At 42.2% G+C, this 22,327-nt stretch overlaps 3 protein-coding genes across 11 annotated transcripts; 2 read left to right on the top strand and 1 right to left on the bottom strand.

Moving 5' to 3' along the window:
* The first annotated feature begins 1,284 nt into the window (after positions 1-1,284).
* Positions 1,285-10,748, top strand: LOC103471960 (ubiquitin-conjugating enzyme E2E 1). Of its 6 annotated transcripts, none has more exons than XM_081612749.1 (7): positions 1,285-1,579; positions 3,207-3,371; positions 3,550-3,600; positions 9,267-9,399; positions 10,038-10,185; positions 10,263-10,387; positions 10,516-10,748. In XM_081612749.1, the coding sequence occupies exons 2-6, from the start codon at positions 3,214-3,216 to the stop codon at positions 10,358-10,360; spliced, it is 588 nt and encodes a 195-aa protein (XP_081468875.1). In that variant the 5' UTR covers positions 1,285-1,579; positions 3,207-3,213; the 3' UTR covers positions 10,361-10,387; positions 10,516-10,748. The 6 variants fall into 6 exon arrangements, 5 of the variants coding, with proteins under 5 accessions (XP_081468875.1, XP_008419494.1, XP_008419498.1 ...); XR_534772.3 differs by having other exon boundaries at positions 1,289-1,579; positions 10,263-10,423; XM_008421275.3 differs by lacking the exon at positions 1,285-1,579 and adding exons at positions 1,874-2,129; positions 2,240-2,336 and having other exon boundaries at positions 10,263-10,748.
* Positions 10,731-15,307, bottom strand: nkiras1 (NFKB inhibitor interacting Ras-like 1). 4 transcript variants are annotated; one of them, XM_008421282.3, is made up of 4 exons: positions 15,214-15,307; positions 14,854-15,016; positions 14,037-14,278; positions 10,731-13,011 (listed from the first exon to the last, which is right to left on the bottom strand). In XM_008421282.3, exons 2-4 carry the CDS (start codon positions 14,945-14,947, stop codon positions 12,769-12,771), a joined length of 579 nt encoding a protein of 192 aa, XP_008419504.1. In that variant the 5' UTR covers positions 14,948-15,016; positions 15,214-15,307; the 3' UTR covers positions 10,731-12,768. The 4 variants fall into 4 exon arrangements, with proteins under 4 accessions (XP_008419504.1, XP_008419502.1, XP_008419503.1 ...); XM_008421280.3 differs by having other exon boundaries at positions 15,137-15,306; XM_008421281.3 differs by having other exon boundaries at positions 14,854-15,117; positions 15,214-15,298.
* Positions 15,308-15,499: 192 nt separating this feature from the next.
* On the top strand, positions 15,500-20,882 carry rpl15 (ribosomal protein L15). The gene is made up of 4 exons (XM_008421271.3): positions 15,500-15,571; positions 17,250-17,431; positions 17,522-17,658; positions 20,520-20,882. The coding sequence occupies exons 2-4, from the start codon at positions 17,260-17,262 to the stop codon at positions 20,823-20,825; spliced, it is 615 nt and encodes a 204-aa protein (XP_008419493.1). The 5' UTR covers positions 15,500-15,571; positions 17,250-17,259; the 3' UTR covers positions 20,826-20,882.
* Positions 20,883-22,327: the final 1,445 nt, after the last annotated feature.

The following is a 22,327-nucleotide window of genomic DNA, read 5'->3' as shown; positions in this document are numbered from 1 at the left end:
TTTGCAGGTATCTTTCAATACCTCCAAAGTCACAATATTTCTTTATCCGATTATGTGTGAATTCTGCAGATAAGTCAAGTGTTTTCTGTTAGAGAAAAAATATTTCTATAGTAGAGAAACTAAATGTTTTTCAGATTTCGTATCTTCATCCAGAGCCAGACAGAGGCACAAGTAAACTATGGCGATGACCAAAGTTGCAGAACCTGCTGACCTGGGTCTCAGCATAACTGAGACCCAGTTATGCTGGGTCTCAGTTATGCCCAGTGACAAATTCACCACTACTACACATTCTAATGAATCTAATTTATTGTTTGAAAGCTTCACATTCCAAAGATTTTTGGTTATTGATCTTCACATATATATCAACTTGAGTTTCATCCTAATCTTCATCCATAGGCTTTAATTTGATGCTAAGTCAACCCTTTGCAGTTCTAACAGCTTCAGCTCCTCTGGAAAGGTTTTCCACAAGGTTTAGGAGGTTCTTTATTTTTATAAAACTAACAACCCATTCAAAAATGTAACAGTGAGGTCAGATAGTGATGCTGGACATGACAGCCTTGCTTGAAGTTTCATGAAGTTTGGAGGACTGTAGCTAATGCATCTGCAGATCAGTGAGCGCAGTGCACCTCAGCATCCCTCCTCCGGGATTTTACATAGGCTAGTGGGGCTTCCACACCGTTCACTGTGGAGCTAAACTGAAAATACTGCCAAACGCTGCAGACTACAGCACAAATAAGGAGTTTTCAGAACAAGTTTAATCTGCAAGTGTTTTATGCAATAAAAGAACATTAAAAATAAACGTGCTGAGAAAAAGAGCGGAGCAGAAAATGATGAAGATCCAGTGATTCAGAGAGCAGTGTGGTGTTTCTGCTCAGTCTGGAGTGATTTGATAGATATCCTGTCTCTTTGACTGCATCTGTCACAGCTCCAATGCTCAGCAGTTTGCTTGAACTTTGACCTTGGCAAGGACAGCAACCCAAGGAGCTCAAGGCAGCCAGACTTCACAAAACACAGTTTTTTTCACAGCAAAAAGCATTTGTCCATCTGTCTGTCTAAGGCTATATCTGAGCAAATCAGTTGCGAGGATCTGCTCAGTGTACAATAATACATAAATAAATCCTGAAGACTATTTTCATAATAGCTCTAATAGAATAGAAGCATTTAAAACATGTAAAGATAAAATGCACTTGATGTATTTATTTCCAATTTTATGTAAATATATCAGCAGAGTAAGTGTTTAATAATTCTTACTTATTTCTTGGATTGTGGCTCTTTTGGCCTTCTGTACAGAAAACACTGTAGCACACGGTGCTCCTGTTACTGTACGAAAGTAGGCCAAACTTTCCATCTTTTATTTTTTCAGAAAACTCTTTTCCTTTCTGTTGCTGTTCTCTGCAACGTGCCGCAGATAATCGGTGTCGTTTCTGGACCCTCACTGTGATTCTGAATCAGATCCACAGATGATTGGCTCATGGCTTCATGCTTTTATTTGTCAGAAGTTGACCGGAAGTTTCCCGTCTTCTCATTAAAGTATTCTGACAGTGGTGCGTCCAGGCGGCGGAGACACACACAAAGAAAGGTATCTAAAGCCATATATTAATATTGCTGGTGTTGTGAGATGCTGGACCTTTTGACCATGCCCTGACTGTAAACATGTCCGTGTTCGAGGCGGCGGACGGTTCGGAACCGGTCCATCCTGCGGCTGGCTGCCTGCACTCAGATCAGCTGCAAGTCGACGGCTGTTGCCGTTCAAACATTTATTTCCGTACGGTTTGTTTGGTTTGTGTGTCGTCGTGAGGGTCGGAGATGTTAAAAGCTGTCTAATTGGACCGGAACGACTTCCCGAACCACCACAGGTGAGAGTTTAAAGGCGACGTCTCCCTGTCGAGCTCTTCTTTCCTCCGCCTCGACCTGCTCCTCTCAGCAGGCAGCGGAGGGCTGATGTGCGGCCGTGTATCCCTCCGTGGTGTCGACCAGAACCACCAGGCCCAAATACCGAACCGCTCCACCGAATGGTCCTCTTTGTCGCAACCCGACAAGGTTGTAAATACCAGCGCCGGGCTGCGAGCGTTAGCTGGGGCTCATGTGGAAGGAGGACGTGCGAGAAGGCGTTCGGGACGTGGGAACTGGTGGGTCCGGTTGGCTGTTCCCGTCCGGTCCATTCCTGGCCTGCTGTGGAAGCGGCCCAGTCAGGTTTCCAGCTGACCTCCCGCAACGATAATATAAACCGTGTGTGCAGGAGAACCAGGCAGGACTGGCAACACTCAAACCAGAGCAGCTGGTCTGCGCAGCGGAACCAGAACTGACTGGGAACTTAAAGCCCCACAGACCTGATGGTACGTTCAATGACCAAAACCCAACTGAAGCACGACTCGAAGTGTGAGGTTTCTCACCAACCCAGACCTTGAAATCCAACATGGCTGCCGAGCTTATAAATCTACTGATGGCCACAGTTGAACTTAACTTCAACTTACTTACTGTCACACACTCTGTACTGTACAACCTGTTGCTATCCACCTTATTCCTATAACCCATGATGCTTTGCATGAATTGTGTACATCACTTCTAGCTGGCTCTCTTAAGTCTGAGTGAAAATAAGGATTTTAAATGTGGGAATATCAGTGTTTACCTTTTAAAAGCTACAGTATGTAACTTTTAGAAAAAACATGAGTTTGCATATTTGTTAAAACTATCACTATGTTGTGACAGTATAATAAGAGACAGATAATCTGAGAAAAGATTGAGTTCCTCCCTGTGGTCTTATTGCCATCTGCAGAAATACAGCAAGTTCCCAGATTTTTGAATTGCAACTCCAAATTATTCATGGAAAACCTGCCTATCTGTTCATTTTTCATAGAAGAATCTGAAATATTTAAAGAAAAAAAAGCTTGGGAAGCTAAACTACCTCCCTGTAATTTACTGGACACTAGTGGCTGGTGTTGGCAAAGCAACCAATCTGGTAGCGTTTGTTTTTCTTGGTTATGATTGGCCATACTCTTCAGAATGTGGCTTGTGGCCTCTGCGGTAGTACTTGTACAATTACCACTGTCTATTAATACATATTGAGGTATATTTGTTGTGTGAACTATTACAGAAGCTCTAAGTGTAGAAACGGGGCTCCAGTCCATTTATTCCTTTGACTTGTCGTCAGATGGTTTTACATGGTAACATGAAAGCTTTACTCTGTGTTCCTGCTGGTCCCCAAGGCTCGGTATGTCGGATGAAGATTCCCGTGCCAGCACAAGCTCTTCTTCCTCTTCATCTTCCATTCATCATCATCAGCAGCAGCAGGAAGTAAACCCTTCAAAGAAGCGAGAGAGCAAAGTCAGCATGAGCAAGACCTCCAAGCTTCTGTCTACCAGCGCTAAAAGGTGAACCCTCTCCTTTAGTCCTGCCTTGTCTTGTCACAGAACAAGGTAGCGGTTTTCCTCCAGCTTTAGATGATTAGACATTGTACTCTGGCTCCATTAGTCTTAATTCAGAGTGACAGTTTGATTAAAAGATGTTAAATTGAACATTTTATTGTTTTTTTTTCATTGTTCTTTGAAGAATTCAAAAGGAACTGGCTGACATTACACTGGATCCTCCTCCGAACTGCAGGTGAGTGGTAGTATTTCAGTCTCATCTGTTTGGAGTTGGTAAACGTTAACAGGAATCACCTCTACCTGTGTAACAAGAAGGTGTTCAATATTAAGGGTGTGAGACAGGAAGCTCTCGAAGCTCTTCCTTCCTATTAGCATTGTACCATCAACTGATTTAGTTAGTTTTGCAGATTGTGGGTTGATTTGAATTGACCAAATCTACAGTATGTGATTGGATCAGAACCAGATCTGTGTGTTGTGACATGGTGGTGTATGAATAATCTGAACTAGGGGTGCACTGATAAATGGATCCCGATTTCCTGAATTTTGGGTGATTAGCAATCGGCCAATGCTAGCATGTGAAACTGATGTTCTCTACCTCCGCAAAGGTCCGAAGACCATGAATTCATTGAAGAACCAGCATTCGATCACTAACCGCCTTCAGAGGAACAGCGTGGATCTAGATGTGTTCTCTTTGAGGCTGACCCATTTCTTTAACACACACAACCAGCAGAGGGAGAGTAGATGTCAGGTGGTGAGGACAGTGTCTCATTCTGCAAAGACCAGTTTACAGAACGTGGATTACAGAACCTTGCTGTAATCCACGTGATCTCTGTCCATTCCGATGAGAAAATTTTATGTTATGGTGAAAGATTCAGTTTTAACCAACTGAATGAGGGAAGAGGGAAGGAGGAGGGGTGACAGAACCGCTATGTGGGCAGCAGCTTCTTTCATGAAGCCAGATTTGGTCTGTCTGGCCTGTTTTTAAACAAGCCTGGTTGGTTTAGACACCTGAAAATTAAAGCAGTTATCAGTCTGTTCTGTTCATGGATCCGCTCCTCTCTACGATCTGTGCATCTCCAGGTCTAGGGTACAGGGATGGGTCATGTCCATGTTCATGCCTTTTATTTCCCGGTCGGATGTAATGACAGGTCTGTCGGTGAATGTCGGCTCTAAATAACCGGTGTGTGAACTTGAGGTTGTCCCGTCTAGACCTGGAAGGTGGACTGACGGCTTAAACACCAGCAGTTAACTCTCTGAGAGCCTCCAGGAGCTTTTAGAAGACACTTAGTGGATTTAGGTGTCACTGTAACAACCCTGACTCATATCCTGACCTACAGATGGCTGAATGTACACTTAACTATAAACCTCCTGCACCAAGAACCACTGAAGGAAACGACATGAAAACCTCTGAAGAAGACTCTGACTTCCTTCATGCAGTGTAAACAAAAATAGAGCCAGATTTTAGGATTTCTCTTTTGTTTCTGATAAAAGACCAAGGGTCATTTCTGCCACTAGCGCTAGACTCACATTTGTTTTGACTGTATTTACCCAGAATACTCTGCGCTGCAGTCCGCTTCCTGCTTTTGGAGCGGTCTCCGGTCCACTTGGTGTTCGCATTTGCGTTCAAACTGCACCAAAGTTCACTTCGACCAAACCTAGACCGAGGTTTGTAGATGAACCAGAGTTCACTATTTTAGTCTGCGTCAGAGTTCAATTGCACATTCACAGCTCCCCAAACCAACTGGACTTTCTAGGCAAACAAACTGGATTACAGCGGACTGAACAGGGCTGGTGTGAACGCACGACCCTGATCCTTCTAGTTTTCCCCTGTTGTTCTGATGCAGTCTCCCCTTTTTTACCATTCTCCTACCTGTCCCCCAAACATCCTGGGATCCGCCTGATTTCAGTCTTAAACTGGGGAAAACATGATAACCCCTAAATCAGGGGTGTCCAAAGTCGGTCCTGGAGGGCCGGCATCCTGCATGTTTTAGTTCTCTCCCTGGTGGTGGGAGCATGTCAATGTTCCTCTTATAGGCCTTCTAACAAGCCATCATTTGATCCAGGTGTGCTAAACCAGGGAGAGAACTAAAACATGCAGGATGCCGGCCCTCCAGGGCCCACTTTGGGCACCTCTGCCCTAAATCAATAAAGCCAGAACTGGCATATATAGCAGTTTGATATCAACATTGCAAAGTGCAGCAGGCCAGTAGCTGATGAGTGGGGTGGTGTGCTACAGGCTGTGTTGTCGGAGGCCTGAGGTTTCTGAAAAGCTTTTTCTCTGTAGAGGAAGTGGCTGGCCCCGTTACCTCAACAAGCAGCTGAGCGCTGAGCTGCTGCACACACACACACACACACACACACACACACATGCATTCACACCATTTAAAAGGTGAAAGTTCCCTTCACTAGGTTGAGGTGTATCTAGTGCTGCAGCAGCGCTGCTAGTGTCTGCTGTGTGCCTGTGTCATGGTGGAGTAATGCGGTTCTGAGGACACCCGCCGCAGCAGAACCTGTGCCACTCGACCCGGCTGGCTCAGCACGTTGGCAGCTGCCTGTGGAAAGACTGAGTCAGTGCAGCAGCAGCTGCAGCTGGGTCAGACATGAAGGGAACATGTTACAGGTGTGTTGAACTGATGGCTGTTGAAAACATGAATGTGTGAGTATATTTACTGGGGAATTCTTGTTGTTACACTTCCTTACAAATGTAATCATAGACTTGAAACTTTTTCACATCTTATGTTTTTTTTATTTGGAGTTTGAAGGAAAAGAATAGATGAAACTTAATTTTTTCCAATAAAAATCTGCAAAAGTGACTTCAGGGTGGCTAACATTACACTCTGAGCACAGAACCAGTCTACAGAACCCGGTTCTGCTTGGTACAGTTGGTTGGGTTCAAATCAGGGCTGGGCATTTATTGTATCATGCATCATTTATTGCACTAAATTTCTTATAAGATTTTGATTTAACGTCTCAATAAATTACAATTCCATTTGTTACAGACCACACAATATCACAATAAAACTTAAAGTCCATATTGCCCACTTCCAGTTCAAAGTTCATCAGTGTTTTTACTTCATTGTTCATCAGCAGGATGTAGCTATGCTCTACAGCAGCAGAAAACCCCCTGAACCACATGTTGAGAACCCCAAACAGGTTTCCAGGTGATTCTTCAACAAAAACACATGGAAGCAGATCATGGATCAGAATGTTTCAACTACCAACTGTAGTAATAATAATAACAATATAACCAGAATCTGCCAGCATGATGGGTAACTCCACCCATCCAACATGGCTGCCGAGTTGAATGTGCAGCAATCAGTCAAATGAAAAGCAGGAAGCTAGGGCTACATCTAATAATTATTTTAGTAATTAATATATTGATTATTCTGAAATATTTTTTTATAAAATTGGCACATTCTTGATATTTCATTGAGCCACTTAATCGTATATTATACAATATTAGAAATGCATAAGATGATGCAAATAAAAAATAATTCAATTCCTTTATTAAATAAAGTATTTCCTAAAATGTAATAATAGCATTTCTTTAGTGAATGATTGATTATTGGTAGTGAAGAACAGATCTGCAGCTAAAATCTCCTAACATCAAGATGTCAAGAGCTCAGTGCTTTCAGCCTGTGGAGAATTGATGTGGAGAAATGTGAATCTGCAGACCGGTCCAGTCTCAAATTCGCCCACCTGGAAGGTGAACTTTGACCCCAGTCCCAGGCCTCCTGCTGGCTCTGACAGGGTTTTCTCCAATCCTGAACTTTAGCGCATCCTGACCTTTAACCAGTTTCCCTGGTTAAGGTTCAGGAAGTGGATACACGACTCTGTGAGGCAGAAGCTCAGAAGCTGCAGCTCAGAGGAGGAGCTGTGTCGTGAAGGCAGGGCTAGGTCCACCCAGGCGTTTTGTACAGCTGAATGGTTGCCATGGAGATTTAAGGATTCCTCAAACATGCATGATAGAATCAAGGCAACACTCCAAGTATGTGTTTGATAAGGGAATAACACTATAACATGACATACAGCTCAAAAAAAGTACTGGCCCTTTAAGATATTTGTATGTTAGACGGACTCTGCTTGTGCATCCACAGAATCAGTCATACTGAGAGTAGATGACATACACTGGATTTTCTTTGTTGGTGTAAGGGTAAATGGGGCTGGATGGGAATGTGTTCGGTCTGATTTGAAACCTTTCTTCCCTCCAGCAGCTCTGACATTCTGATGGAATGCAGACCGGTCCAGTTCAATGTTTTGAGACGTGAACACTGCAGACATGCAAGCAGTTCCTGCCTGCTGGCCCAGTAACAAAAACAAGTTGGGGGTGTGAAGAGGAGCTGGAGCACATGCAACATTAACCTGGTTAATGCTGACGTGGCTACAAATCTGACTGAAACTATTACAAACTTCATACTCCTTCCTAATGTTACTCTGCTGACCTACTACTGCAGCCAGCCTTTCCTTCAGGAGACGAATGTCCTTCCATCATGTCATCTTCCTCCTAATAAGCTGCACAGTGGGAGGGGGCTAGAGCCCCAGGCTGTTTCTGACTTGTAGCCAGGGGGCGCTGATGACTCGATCTGATCTGGTGCTGAAGAGATGAAGAAGCTGATTGCTGCAGTGTGTTCAGGTGTGTCCGCTCAGTGTGAGGCACTTCAGAACCAAATGTCAGAGTGTGTGTGGGAACACATGAGTGATTGAAGTTATGCAAAACCTGCACTAAGCTGTAAACAATGAGCTCCTGTGTGTTCATTCACAGGTTCAAAGGTTAAACCCTGGGTAGTGTTGCTTCTCCTTTAAGCATTCTGTTTTTTGTGACTGCTCCTGCAGCAGTCTGCGCACTAAGAGGTGGTGGGAGAATGTACCTCTGACGGCAGTAATAGTGACAGTGTTTCCTCCCAGCGACGTGCTGCTGAATGGAGCAGCTCAGATCAGACGGATGGAAAGGATGACGCTAAGCTCTGATTGGATCAAAGATTCTGTCAATATCGGTCAACTTGATTTGGCTGGTTTATTTAGTTTATTTTTGAAAATGTGCAAATACTAGCATCAGAAAATGTAGTCATCGTTTTTAAGAGTTTTTCCATCCATTTTATCCATCCATCCATTTTCTTACACCCTTGTCCCTCAGTGGGGTCAGGAGGGTTGCTGTTGCCCATCTCCAGCTAACGTTCCGGGCGAGAGGCGGGGTCACCCTGGACAGGTCGCCAGTCTGTCGCAGGGCAACACAGAGACACACAGGACACACAACCATGCACACACACACTCACACCTAGGGGCAATTTAGACAGACCAATTAACCTGACAGTCATGTTTTTGGACCGTGGGAGGAAACCGGAGTACCTGGAGAAAACCCACCATGCACAGGGAGAACATGCAAACTCCATGCAGAAAGACTGGGGCTGGGAATCGAACCCAGAACCTTCTTGCTGCAAGGCAACAGCTCTACCAACTGCGCCACTGTGCAGCCCGTTTAGTTTTTCTTTATCTTAAAATATTAAAATGGGAATATTGAAGTGGCAGTTTAAAAATTCCAACAGATTTCCTTTCCTGTAGTAAATATTTGTCAAAAATTAGAGGATGTTTCTTTTTTTTTTTGCAAAGGTTTGTGGCTCTAGACACATTTTATTTAGCCTTTAGGGAAGCTTTAGGACATTCTAATGCCAACAGATCATATCAGATTCCTACATAGAAGGAGGAATGGCATTCAGTTCAGATATCGATCAATACTGCAGCATCCATTCTGGAAACTTCCAATAAACCCAGTTAAAGTACAGAAACATGGTTTCAGTCACATTTCCAGGTTGTTGGACTCTGATGGAAGGTTTGCCCTCTGACCTTGTGTGAACTGAACCCACTCAGGACTGGTTGTGTGTGTGCGTGCGTGTATGTTGACAGTGCTGGCCCTAAAGGAGACAACATCTATGAGTGGAGGTCCACCATCCTGGGCCCCCCGGGCTCCGTATATGAGGGAGGAGTGTTCTTCCTGGACATCGCCTTCACACCAGACTACCCCTTCAAGCCCCCCAAGGTAAGGATTCTACACAATACACACACATTCACTAGATCAGAATATTACTGAAAGGCCTGTTTAGTTCACAAACCTCACCAAGTGAAACATTACATAGATTACAAATTTATTTCTATTAATTATGAAGATTAGCCCTCATAGCTAATGAAAACACAAAATTTTAAATTAGAAGATCAGACCAATTTTAAAAACTATTTTTAAAACCGGAAACATGGAGGCCCGTCATGTTGACATATTTTGCTGGATGATAAATTCTCAAAAAAAATTCTAAAAGAAAACTTTGAGTTGAAAATGTTGAACTTTTAAAAAAATTTGTGGCAGATTTTTTTTTTCTATTTACATTTCCCCTAACATACCAAAGTAGGTTGAAGTATTTCATAGAGCCCATAAGCTGCATTTATTTTAGATGTGTAATGTTCAGGTTTTCCACCAGAGGGCATACTTCATCCTTAGAAAAAAAAAAAAATTCAAAGTGTGAAATTGTGGCAATTACCTTGTAGGACTTAGTGGTGACAGTCCAGTCTGTGGGATCAGAGGTTCGGACTCTGATCCGGTTCTGAAGTGGAACAGAACCAAACAGGTGGGTTTTTTTTGGTGGCGTTTCACGGTTTCTCACAGGGTGTTGTGTGTGTCATCAGGTGACGTTCCGCACCAGGATCTACCACTGCAACATCAACAGCCAGGGAGTGATCTGCCTGGACATCCTGAAGGACAACTGGAGTCCTGCCCTCACCATCTCCAAGGTCCTGCTGTCCATCTGCTCCCTGCTCACCGACTGCAACCCTGGTGAGATCTGTAGCACTCAACACTTTCTCTGATGACATTCAGTAGTCCATACTGATGTCATGCTTGTGTTTTGACAGCGGACCCCCTGGTGGGAAGCATCGCCACACAGTACACCACAAACAGACCAGAACACGACAGGATAGCCAAACAGTGGACAAAACGCTACGCCACATAATCAGCAGAGCGACCGCCACTGGGACGAGTGGGTTTGGGGGATGGGGGTTGATTTGTAGCAAAGGTGTGTGTGTGTGTGTGTGTGTTTGGGGCGGGGGGATTTTTACCTTGCAGCTGAAGTCTTAACTTGTTTATTGTATTTTAAATTATCTGCAGCCCGACTGTAACCCCATGTCGTAGCCTGAGCTCCAGGATGGCTCCTTCCTGGAGTCGCCATGACTACCAGTCAGATGTTTGGTGTTTGCTTCTCCTCCAGAATGCGAAGTTGGTTCACTCATGTAGGCATGTTTAGGTGTGGATGGATGTTGGTTGTGATTTGTGTTTGGAGCGTTCTGTTTCTCCCTTTGAAATAATTAAACAAAACCAAGAAGTCCGGTTGGGTCCGGTTCCATCGTCTCTTTATTGTGATCCGGTACAGATAGAATCATTAGCCCACCCTGTGCTCTATCAGCACGTTCAATGCTAACACGGCTCATTCACCCCTACGTCATCCTCGCATCAAGGAATGTGGCTCATTAAAGTGACAAATATAAATTAGTAAAAAATAAATATTTCATCTAAACAATGATTATTTCTACATTGAAGACTAACAGAAGTAAGCAGCTTGGTCAAAAAAAGCATGCATGCACGCACACGCGCACACACACACACACACACACACACACACACAGCAACCATTCATCTAGTAAAGGGAGTAGCAGGAAGGTTATTGCTGCCAGGCTGTGATTGGTGGACATGAACCAGACTGAGAGCTGAGTCCTACCAGAGGACCAGGAGGAATGACGCTTTTGTTATCAATGATGAACTTTCTGCAGCTCATCTACTCAATCTAAATCAGATTCTTTCTTCCACTGATGAGTCTATTAAACTCCTAGCCTTCCCATGAAACATGTCTCTGAATAACAGGGCTCTTGTAATAACAGGGCTCTCGTAGGGACTGGTTCCCTGTATCAAAGGTATAAAACCTCTAAAATCTGCCCTCAAACTGTCCCTGAAGTCCCAGAACCACTTTTTCTTTAAGAGAATAATAGAGTGGAGCAGGACCGCCCCACCGCACATGTGGCTGCAGGTTGCTGACTAGTTAGCTAACAGCTGCTAGCTAAAAAGAAAAACAAGTTTGTCTGCAAATAGCAGTACCGGTCTATGACAGAGGATTAGAGCAAGAACAAATAAATACGTTTACAAGAATAAAGTTGTGATATTGCAAGAAAAAAAGTCATACATTAATGAAGTCTAAATTCAAGAGTAAAGTACGACAAAAAAGTCATGAGAATGAAGTCAAATATATGAAAAAAATATAATACGAGAATAAAGTAATATTTGGAGACTTGTAATTTTATGAGAACACAAACACAAAAAAATAAAACAAAAAATGCTGGTCATCTTGTGATGGCTCCATTTTACAAATGGAATATCATTTATCTTTTAACACATCAGCATCCAAATATCATCAGTAGCAGGATTTGTGCAAACTGATTATATTTCAAAGAAAATCCTCACAGACTAGACGAGTTGCTCGCATGAGGTCTTGATCATTTTATCAAAGCTTTCTCTTATTAAAACAACTTTTTCTAGTAATTTTACCACTTTTTTCTGGCAATATTACATCATAAAATGACTTTATTCTTGTAATTTAAAAAAAACAACAATTTTTTAGTCTGGCCCTAATATTGTTTATTGGCCCCAATACTGTGTATTAGGGCCTCGTGTGGAGGCAACACTGAGATCTACACTTGGTCAGACAGCCTGACTAACAGCATGTTAGCCTATAGAAACAATACTAACCTGCTGAATGAACACTGACAATTACCAGCTGCTTTTACAATAAAAATAATGAAACTCGAGCTAACATCACCATCAGTGCAAACCAGGTTTAAAAATGGCTACATTTTGTTTTTAAGTCATTAAGTGCCATCATATCAGCCCAGACTGAACTGGGATTGGCCTCCAGCTGTGTATCACACGCCGCCATGCAAGCAGCCGCTCACGTCTAAACCTGGGTCAGGCCTCTTAGTCAGGCCATCTCCACGGTTACCAGAGCTGGTAAGCTGATAGCAGCAACTCTGGATCATCCAGCAGGGGGCAGCAGAGTCCCTTTTAGGGATTTGGATGCTCAAAGCTCAAAATGGATCAGTCTCAACCTCAGCCTCACGCCATCAGCAGCAGGAGGAAATTAATTAGCTGCAGACAAGAATATTAATCAGAAATCTACTCACTAACATTAGCTCACATATTGCACTATGATTTCCATTACAGCAACCTCAGTGGGACAGGAAGCTGCTCCATCTGACCAACCACATGCTGCCATGTTTAAGAATCAAGCCTGTATATAATGTTCTAACTGCAGATGGTTAACACTGCAGAGGAGTGTAAACTGGTTGAGTTGGGGGTCCGGGTGGGCGGGGCCTCTCAGATGTCATTGGAGGCCGTGCCTTTGCTTTTGCGTCCAGGGAGAGGGAAGGCCGACTTGCTCTGCGGCTGGGTCAGCCGGCTGGTCAGCTGGATGAAGGGTTCGATGAGCGAGCCGCGCTCTGTCACGCTCACCTCCCACAGCTTCACCTTCTCCCCCCGTGCCCACTGCTGCGCCACCTCCTGCTCCACCTGACGGAGCTCGGTCAGGTCGCTTTTGTTCCCCAGGACGATGATGGTCACCTGGCAACACATCACATGTTTAGTGAGCTAATGTGGAGCACGGCTCACAGAAAGCTCAGCAACCTAGCGAACAGCACATGTAACTCTCAGATCAGGTGTTGGCACATGTGTGATGTTCCTCTGGCTTCAAGAGCACAGGGTAGGACCCTCTGTGGTTCTATGGCAGGCTGTTTTACCATTTAATCAGAGTGTAACCAGAGATAACGCAAATACGCATTTTGTTTGGTCAAAATATAATTAGATTAAAGGCGCACTATTATGTAAAAATCTACTTTTTTAACCTTTACATCATGTTATAATTTTATTCACTCATGAAAAACACACCTGGTGTGTTGCCTTGATTCTTTCATACGTGATGGAGAAATCCTTTAATCTCCATGGCAACTATTCCCCTGTGAAAAACGCCTGGGTGGACCTAGCCCCGCCTTTGAGGCACAGCTCCACCTCAGAGCTGCAGTTTTCAAACTTCTGCCTCACAAAGCAGCTCTCCCCACCACTCCACTGGATGAAGAGAATCTGTTAGCAACAACAGATAAAGTCTTGCCACAGATTCCCTGGTTTAGGTCTGAACTTTAAGTAGGCCATTCTAACAAATAAATACACTTTAATCTAAACGATTCCATTGTACCTGTTTTTAGCTCCATCCATCTTTCTGTTAATTCTAAGCAGCTTCCCTGTCCCTGCAAAAGAAAAGCTTCCCCAAGGCATGATGCTGTCACTACTGTTCAGATGGTGTATTCAGGGTAATGTGCAGTGTTATGGCTTCCGTCTTGCTGGCGTACACAACTAATGAGTAGCAGCTTTCTGCAGCTCCTCCAGAGTCATCTGTGCAGGTGGTCCATCCTCTCTCTGGTCAGATGATGGATTGATCAAAACTCTGGAAAATGTTCAAAGCTCAGGATGTTGTAGAACCTAACCCTGCTTTAAACTCCTACACACTTTTCTCTCTGACCTGTTGGCTGTGGTTTGACCCTGTTTCAGAAGTATTTTTGAGGTGAGGTGTAAGTGCAGCGAACAAGCATCACCTCCTTCTTGTCTCTGGACTTGTCGATTTCCTTCTTCAGGAAGTCAATTTTCTTGAAGGACTCCAGGCTGTCGACACTGTAAACCAACACAAAGCCGTCGGCCACAGAGTAGTAGTGCTTCGGGAGGTCTTGAGTATCTTGAAGTCCTTTGGTGTCGTAAAGCCTCAGCTGCTCCTTCACACCTCGATCAGTCTCCACCGAGGCCACGTACACGTCCTCCTGCGTCTCACTAGACTCAGAGCCTGGACACCAACAGGAAGACACAGCCAGTCTTAGAGCAGCAATAACAACACTGTCCCACAGCAATGCTGTCACATAAGGCCCACTGCAGATATAAAAGTAAATAAAAAAAATTGTAAACATATATATTTTTTTAAATCGCTGAAATTTTCTTGGAAAAAAAAGAAAAAGCGTAAATTTACGCCAAAAAAACCCCTCAGAATTTTTCAGGTTAATCTAAGAAATCTTCCAGATTAAAAACATTGACACGTTTTCTATAAATTTTCTAAGATTATCCTCCAAATTTCCGTGTTTTTGGTGGAAATGTACTCTTTTTTTTATCTACAATGGTCCTGATAGGCCGTCATTGCCTCCCAGCTGCGTCGCACCTGAATTTCCCCATGAGGGATAGTAAAGGATATTTTTATTTTATTCAGTACGAGGTTTTTAATCTGTACAAACAAAGACTGTGCTCAGTTAAAATGTCAATTACTTTATTCTCAAACAGGTCAGTGAAGTTGAACGCAACGTTTCATGTAAATAAAGAACCAGTCGCTGTAATTAGTATTTGTTGCCTGGGAGTCAGAACCCTGCTTACCCACAGAGTGGTTTCCGTACAGCAGCTGCTCCAGAATGGCTGTTTTCCCAACCGCTGCCTGGCCACACACCACCACTTTACAACCTTTTCCCATTTCGAGCCTGGGTTGAGAGAAGATAAAGCAGGTCCTTACTGACGGTCAGGGCTGATTGGCATGTTCCACCTGCATTCACACGAAAAAAAAACTTCCCTTTAAAGAAGCAGAAAAGCTCCCATCTAGCAGCAAGTACTCTGTTGCTAGCAACTTAGCATTAACGTCTTGTGCTGCGTGATATAAACACACCAATAAAAGTCGAGCTGCGAATAAACTTTTTGTTCACAAAATCTATACATAAAATAAATTTGTCAAGGTGAACGAACCCGGAAACTGTCTGTAAAACCATAATAAAAAGCCAGTGTATCCATTCTGTAGCTACATTGTCTGTTTGCTCAAAGCGCATGCGCGTACTGTGAAGTAGATATTTTTGCCCGTTCATCATGAAGGCGGGAATTTGATTTTATCAAACTAAACAGTAAAAGCAGTTCATATATATATATATATATATATATATATATATATATATATATATATATATATATATATATATATATATATATATATATATATATATATGAATAATTGAAAAACCACATTTCCCATGAGCACCGGAAAGGAAACGTACTGTCATAAAGCATGCTGGGTAAAATCCCTCTCTCTTTCCGGCTGGTACGCCATCAAGTAAGCTAGAATTCCCATACTTCTGAAGCAAACACAATCCACAAAAATCATTGTTTATACAGATTCATCTGCTGGTCCAACTTAGGGGATAGATGCGGATGTTCGTTATCGTCTTTACATCTCGGCTATTTTGTGATAAATATTGTGAATTCTGTGATTAAAGTCTTAGTTTAGTTGGACGTGCATACTGGTAGACCGCTAGCCATTAGCATTTCTGTTGCTGAAGCGCTAGGTGCAGGATTTATTTAAATACAAAACATTTGAGTTGTACCCTGACTTTGTTGTCTTTTGATCGGTTATAGTTTGTGGCGCAGTGTTCTAAATATTAACCTCGAGAGAGGTGGTGGCGCTAAGCTAAGCGGCTAACACTGCTGCTTTATTTGTAGCATGTAGTTGAACGTGAATAAGTTATCCATTGGCGATAGAACACATTGACTCGGTGATTGATGTTCGTTAGGTACTTCATATTTGACATGTCTGTATGGCTTTGTGCGTTAAGGTGTGTACAGGTCCTTCTAAAAAATTAGCATATTGTGATAAAGTTCATTATTTTCCATAATGTAATGATAAAAATTAAACTCATATATTTTAGATTCATTGCACACCAACTGAAATATTTCAGGTCTTTTATTGTTTTAATGCTGATGATTTTGGCATACAGCTCATAAAAACCCAAAATCCCTGTCTCATAAAATTAGCATATCATGAAAAGGTTCTGAACAATCAGTTAACCTCATCATCTGAATCAACAAAGTAACTCTAAACACCTGCAAAAGATTCCTGAGGCTTTTAAAAACTCCCAGCCTGGTTCATTACTCAAAACCGCAATCATGGGTAAGACTGCTGACCTGACTGCTGTCCAGAAGGCCATCATTGACACCCTCAAGCAAGAGGGTAAGACACAGAAAGACATTTCTGAATGAATAGGATGTTCCCAGAGTGCTGTATCAAGGCACCTCAATGGGAAAGAAAAAGTGTGGCAGAAAATGCTGCACGAGAAGAGGTGACCGGACCCTGAGGAAGATTGTGGAGAAGGGCCGATTCCAGACCTTGGGGGACCTGAGGAATCTGTGGGATATTGTGAAGAGAAAGTTGAGAGACGCAAGACCCAAAACTCTGGATGAGCTTAAGGCTATGGAAGCATCCTGGGCTCCATAACACCTCAGCAGGGCCACAGGCTGATTGTCTCCATGCCGCATTGAAGGCTGCAAAAGGATTCCTGACCAAGTATTGAGTGCATAACTGGACATAATTATTTGAAGGTTGACATTTTTGGTATTAAAACACATTTCTTTTATTGGTCGGATGAAATATGCTAATTTTTTGAGACAGGAATTTTGGGTTTTCATGAGCTGTATGCCAAAATTATCAGTATTAAAACAATAAAAGACCTGAAATATTTCAGTTGGTGTGCAATGAATCTAAAATATATGACAGTTTAATTTTTATCATTACATTATGGACAATAAATAACTTTATCACAATATGCTAATTTTTTTGAGAAGGACCTGTATAAAAAGAATGAGCCATGTTGTGAGGAATCTGTATGAAGCCATGTGTAGTCCCAGGCTTCAGAATGATTGACCAGTGAACAGCCAGTCTGATTTCTTTGGAACTCATTAAGCTGCCATGTGGAAAGCTCTGAGTTGACATTGTCTGAAATATTTCTCTCCTTCAGGTAAGTCAACATGGGAGCCTACAGGTATATGCAGGAGTTGTGGCGCAAGAAGCAGTCCGATGTGATGCGTTTCCTGCTCCGCGTTCGCTGCTGGCAGTACCGTCAGCTGTCCAACCTCCATCGGGCCCCCAGACCCACCAGGCCTGACAAGGCTCGCAGGCTGGGCTACAAAGCCAAGCAGGGTGGGTACTTCCTCATGGACTTAATCGGGAGCAGTTCAGTACACCGCTCATCATCGGTGCTAGCTTTAACTATTGTCTGTTTTCATTCAGGCTACGTCATTTACCGCGTCAGAGTGCGCCGTGGTGGCCGCAAACGCCCCGTCCCTAAGGGAGCGACCTATGGCAAGCCGGTTCATCATGGTGTGAACCAGCTCAAATTCGCCCGCAGTTTGCAGTCCACTGCTGAGGTATGAGAACAAGCTGCATTTCACCAACCTGGTCCCAACTATCAGTCCAGCGTCGTGTTGAAACGACACTTTGACATGGAATAGATGTCTAGTTCTATAATTTCCATTTGATTAAACATGTTTTAGAGGTCTTGGTTAGCCCAAGAGAAAAACAGCTCTAATTCATCACAACTACTCCAGGCTCAACACTTTATAGCTATTTGACCTTTAACCCTGAAAGACCCAGACAAAAAATATATTTCAGCAAGTGCTAGGTGGTTTTGTTGAACAGTAGAGGTGAAAATGTGTTCAGATATTTATTTATTTTTTTGCTTTTGTAAAGTTTTATGAAAATGTAATATTAAATATAGTGCAAAATTATTGAGGCATTTTGTACAAATATTGCTCAGAAATAAGAACTACACACATAAATCCGCCTTGATTTCTTTATCTTTGGACAATTCATGTGAAATGGATCTTATCTACACATCTTGAGGACATGTCTGCACATAAACGGTCAGTAATGGTCATCCTGCTGGTCCAACTTAGCCACTCTGTTAATATATTTAATGACTTTTGAGACTTTAAAAAAAAATGTCATCTGCAGGTCAGGCTTTCTAATAATTTGTGATCGACCAGAAAACTCCAATCGGTGCACATATTGACAAACATTGTAATGATCATCCAAAGATAAAGTGGAAATACATTTAGCTCCCTTGTGGTTCAGTGAACGTCCTGCTCAGTCCATGTGTCTCAGGCTGTGGTTTACTGTGACCCGGTGCTGGGACTTATCTGCAGATTCCCCATCTACATAATTGAAGACTGAACAGTAAGGGGTGAAGTTCTCCAAGTTTGAGTTTAAAAAAAAGGAAGAAGAGTCAACTTTTGGAAATAAATCATCTTTAGTTTGAATTGGAAATATTGTAATATTACAGCAGTGGGTCTTACAAGGTTAAACCTCATCAGTTGGTTTATTATAAAGCAGTCTATTGTTTAAAGTAAGTATTTATGGTGGGTCATGTACGCCACACGACCTAACCATTGAAACAAAGTGCAGAATGGAACTTGTTCAATTTATCCAACCAGGGAAGTAGAGACATGACTGATCATTTAAACTGTCCTGGAGAAACGCGTTAAATCTGCTGTTATATTTAAACAGTTCAATACATAACAATGAAGGTATTTACTGGTTATAACCTTTTATAAAAGATGACTGAAGTAGACGTCTCGCTTTAAAACCTGACAGGACGTCCTGCTCACTTCAACCTGGAACATCTCCAGTTCGTTTTTGTAGCTGAAATTTTTAACAGCCAAAAAAGATTCACCATTACCATTTGATCTAAATTCACAGGTTAGTTATAAATATACAAATAATATACAATAATAGAGCGGCAGTAACTCTTTGCACATTTAGCGTTGTCGCAGTATCATTCCATGCACCTTACATGTGGCTCTGCCTCTGCTGCTCTACATCTTACATGTATTCACATCTATTTGAAGCTTGTTTAATGTAACAACATTTAGAGGGTAAAGATGTGGTTAAGGACATTACAGTTAAAACTATGAACCAATAATATGAACGTTAAGTCACATTTAAGTGACTTTAGACTAATAGAAGTACTTAAACTGTAAAACCAGATGCATGAAACTTTCTACTTCTATAAAACCTTTCTGCTCAAATGGAAAATATTTCTTTTAGTAGAATGATTTTTGTGTGGGTGTGAGGTCACAGGTCAGCAACAGCAATAATCTTATTTATAATGCCCCTTTATGTTGAACTGAGATCTCAAAGGTCACATTCACATGCCAATGATGGCTACCTACTGTATAGTACTGTATAGTAGCCACAGCTGCCCTGGCAGGCTGACAGAAGCAGCCTGGGAATCAAACCAGCGACCCACAGATTGTTTTTCTAATTTCATGCAGATCTTCCTGAATGATTTCACATGTCGGTTTCATAACTGATAGGTTGATATTTTGTAGTACTGTTGTGATAAGTGACAATAAGAACTATTTGATACTACTTTGGCACAGTTTCTTTGGTTTCAGCAACCACACACACACACACACACACACACACACATACTGCTGCTGAAAAACATTCCCATCTGTATGCTTCATTAGGACACCAGTCACATGAAGAAGTCTGATTTGTGTCACTAAAACTACAGTAACTGCATTTATTTACATTTTCAAATTATTTAGATTTATTGATACTTTACTGAACAGTTGGAGAAAATAGTAAAACTGACATTTTTGTTGTTGTTAAACATAATTAGAATTTATCGTGACAGAATTAAATCAGAGTTCTTATAATAAATTCATCACAATAAGATAAACGATGTGCCATGATGACCGCTACTCTGAGGGAAAAACATTAGGTTAAGATGAGCCGCATCTCTAAAACTGAGCAAAATATCAGCTTCAGTGTTTTTTTGTTTTTTTAGCTGATGCAGGTTGACCTGTAATGACCTCTGTCACTTATTCCTGATACAGTTACACAAACAGCAGCACAGCTGTCATGATCCTTGTAGAACTTCACTCTGGTATAAATATTTCCTCCCTGCTGGAAGAAGCAGAGTTTGAACCCTCTGGGTTTTCTAAGCTTCTCAGTTTGTGTTGACAGTATTGGATGATTGTCAGGTTAAGTGTTGCTGACTTGAGTCTGTCCAGCTCAGAACTGCCCTCAGTAGGATGTTCTCTGGAAACTAACGCATCATTTTGATCCTTTTGATATAAAGTTAATTTACTGCAGTTTAGTGTCGCTTATCGGCCACAAAGCAGGAACATGTCAGGGTCTGGGTTTTAACTAAACTCTCATTCTGCATCTGCTTTTCCTGTGTTGGTAATTTTCCTGGACGGGTGTTTGGTTGTCCCCTCAGGAGCGCGCTGGTCGTCACTGTGGAGCGCTGCGAGTTCTTAACTCCTACTGGGTGGGCGAGGACTCCACCTACAAGTTCTTCGAGGTGATTCTGATCGACCCCTTCCACAAGGCCGTCAGACGCAACCCGGACACCCAGTGGATCACAAAGGCCGTGCACAAGCACAGGGAGATGCGCGGCCTGACCTCTGCAGGAAAGAAGAGCCGTGGCCTGGGCAAGGGCCACAAGTTCCACCTGACCATCGGAGGCTCCCGCCGCGCCGCCTGGAAGAGGCGCAACACCCTGCAGCTGCACCGCTACCGCTAGGCCATGTCACACACGTCTGTACATTAACCCGAATAAAAACAGTCCTTTTTATGGTCATTATGGTCACTACTGTCGTCTTTAACTTCTTAACTCTGAAACACTCAGCCTGGTTAGTGGGTGGGAGGAATAATAGGATGGAATAAAACAAAAAAATAAATTGTGAAAACCACTGAGGTCTAAGTGGGCATTACTAGTAAAATGAATGGAACTAATTTTAATCCAATAAAACATTTGTAACTGTTTTGTGGCATCCTAAAATCTGCCAAGACTAAATTTTTTATGGGTCGCCACTGCAGGTAGGAAGTTCTTACACTGGATAACAACCACAAATTATTTACATATATAACTAGCTTGTGTACAAAAATTCTACATATTTCTTACCAGTACTAGTAAATGTGTAGAAAGTCTAATTTGAATGCCCATGAATTTTAGCCACTGGTAGCTAGGCTATATGATGATTCTCATTTATATTGTCTGAGCAAAGAGTGACATCATAGAAACCATTCGATGTACCTGCATGCCAACAGGTTGTTTAGGAGTGGTGATGGCAGTAAACATGGAGTTGGTTTAAAACTGTTGGCTTTGGTCAGAAGGATGAGAATTTATTTTAACACCAAAACAGTTGAGAGAGTCTGGAAAAGTATGGTGGAGGATCAGTAATACTGTGGGACTGCTTCCATTCCAAATTTAAGGATAATTTTCAGCTCTGATACATGGAAGTTGCGCTATAATAAAAAGGTTATTTGTCCTTATACTTCAGAGAACTTAATCTCATGAGGAACAGCTGAAGTTATGAAGCTTACATTAACATACATTACATCTGCCTGTAAATCAACTGTTACCATGTGAACAGCAAACACTCGGCATGCTTCTTATTCATTTCCTGTCATTTTCTTTATCATGGCACAAACTACCCTCTAAAGTACAGTAGAAGGACACACACGTTAACAGCACCTTCTGTGCCAGAAAATGTTGGGAGTGCTGGAAACACTCCCAACTTGCAGAGACATCTGGCTCCACAACATCCCACCAAACATTCCCCTTCATCTCCTTCACATTCCTCTTCTTACTTTTTCTATTCTCACATTTGTTGCTGTTGTTTGAAACATGCAGGAACAGCCAACTAAGCTTTGAAACTAATTCATGTCTGAAATTCTTTTGAATATTTACCCTCAGTTATCATCCACATTTCAAACCAAGTGTGAAGTGCAGTGGAATCCACTGGACTTGATGAAATGCTACACAAGTACAGGACATTCACCATCAATGCTGCCATAGCACTAATGGTGAACAAATAATAGTGTTTTCTAATAATCTTTAAATTTAATCTGAGTATTCTGATATACCTCACCTTTGTCAGACAATGTGGCAACAACTTTTGAATAATCTGCTCCTTTAAATAAAGAAAACGTTCTCAATACAACAAAAGAAAAAAGGTTGATCACAAATTGATGTTCTGGTTCATGGTGCTACTAGAACAAGCTGGACCTGCAGTGGAGTAG

Source organism: Poecilia reticulata, chromosome 11 (genome assembly GCF_904066995.2).
Source record: "Poecilia reticulata chromosome 11, P_reticulata-male-v2, whole genome shotgun sequence".
Taxonomy (NCBI): Eukaryota; Metazoa; Chordata; class Actinopteri; order Cyprinodontiformes; family Poeciliidae; genus Poecilia; species Poecilia reticulata.
Note: the sequence above shows the minus strand (reverse complement) of the source record. Positions and strands in the feature narration are given on the sequence as shown.

Bases quoted from the DNA above. Each gene is read 5' to 3' on its own strand.
- rpl15 (XM_008421271.3), top strand. From the start codon at position 17,260: ATGGGAGCCTACAGGTATATGCAGGAGTTGTGGCGCAAGAAGCAGTCC. The intron at 17,432-17,521 runs GTGGGTACTTCC...GTTTTCATTCAG, and splicing joins GGGCTACAAAGCCAAGCAGG to GCTACGTCATTTACCGCGTC. The intron at 17,659-20,519 runs GTATGAGAACAA...TTGTCCCCTCAG, and splicing joins GTTTGCAGTCCACTGCTGAG to GAGCGCGCTGGTCGTCACTG.
- nkiras1 (XM_008421278.3), bottom strand. From the start codon at position 15,293: ATGCGCTTTGAGCAAACAGACAATGTAGCTACAGAATGGATACACTGG. The intron at 14,279-14,853 runs GTAAGCAGGGTT...GTTGGTGTCCAG, and splicing joins GTACGGAAACCACTCTGTGG to GCTCTGAGTCTAGTGAGACG. The intron at 13,012-14,036 runs GTGATGCTTGTT...ATGTGTTGCCAG, and splicing joins AGTCCAGAGACAAGAAGGAG to GTGACCATCATCGTCCTGGG.
- LOC103471960 (XM_081612749.1), top strand. From the start codon at position 3,214: ATGTCGGATGAAGATTCCCGTGCCAGCACAAGCTCTTCTTCCTCTTCA. The intron at 3,601-9,266 runs GTGAGTGGTAGT...GTATGTTGACAG, and splicing joins GATCCTCCTCCGAACTGCAG to TGCTGGCCCTAAAGGAGACA. The intron at 10,186-10,262 runs GTGAGATCTGTA...GTGTTTTGACAG, and splicing joins GCTCACCGACTGCAACCCTG to CGGACCCCCTGGTGGGAAGC.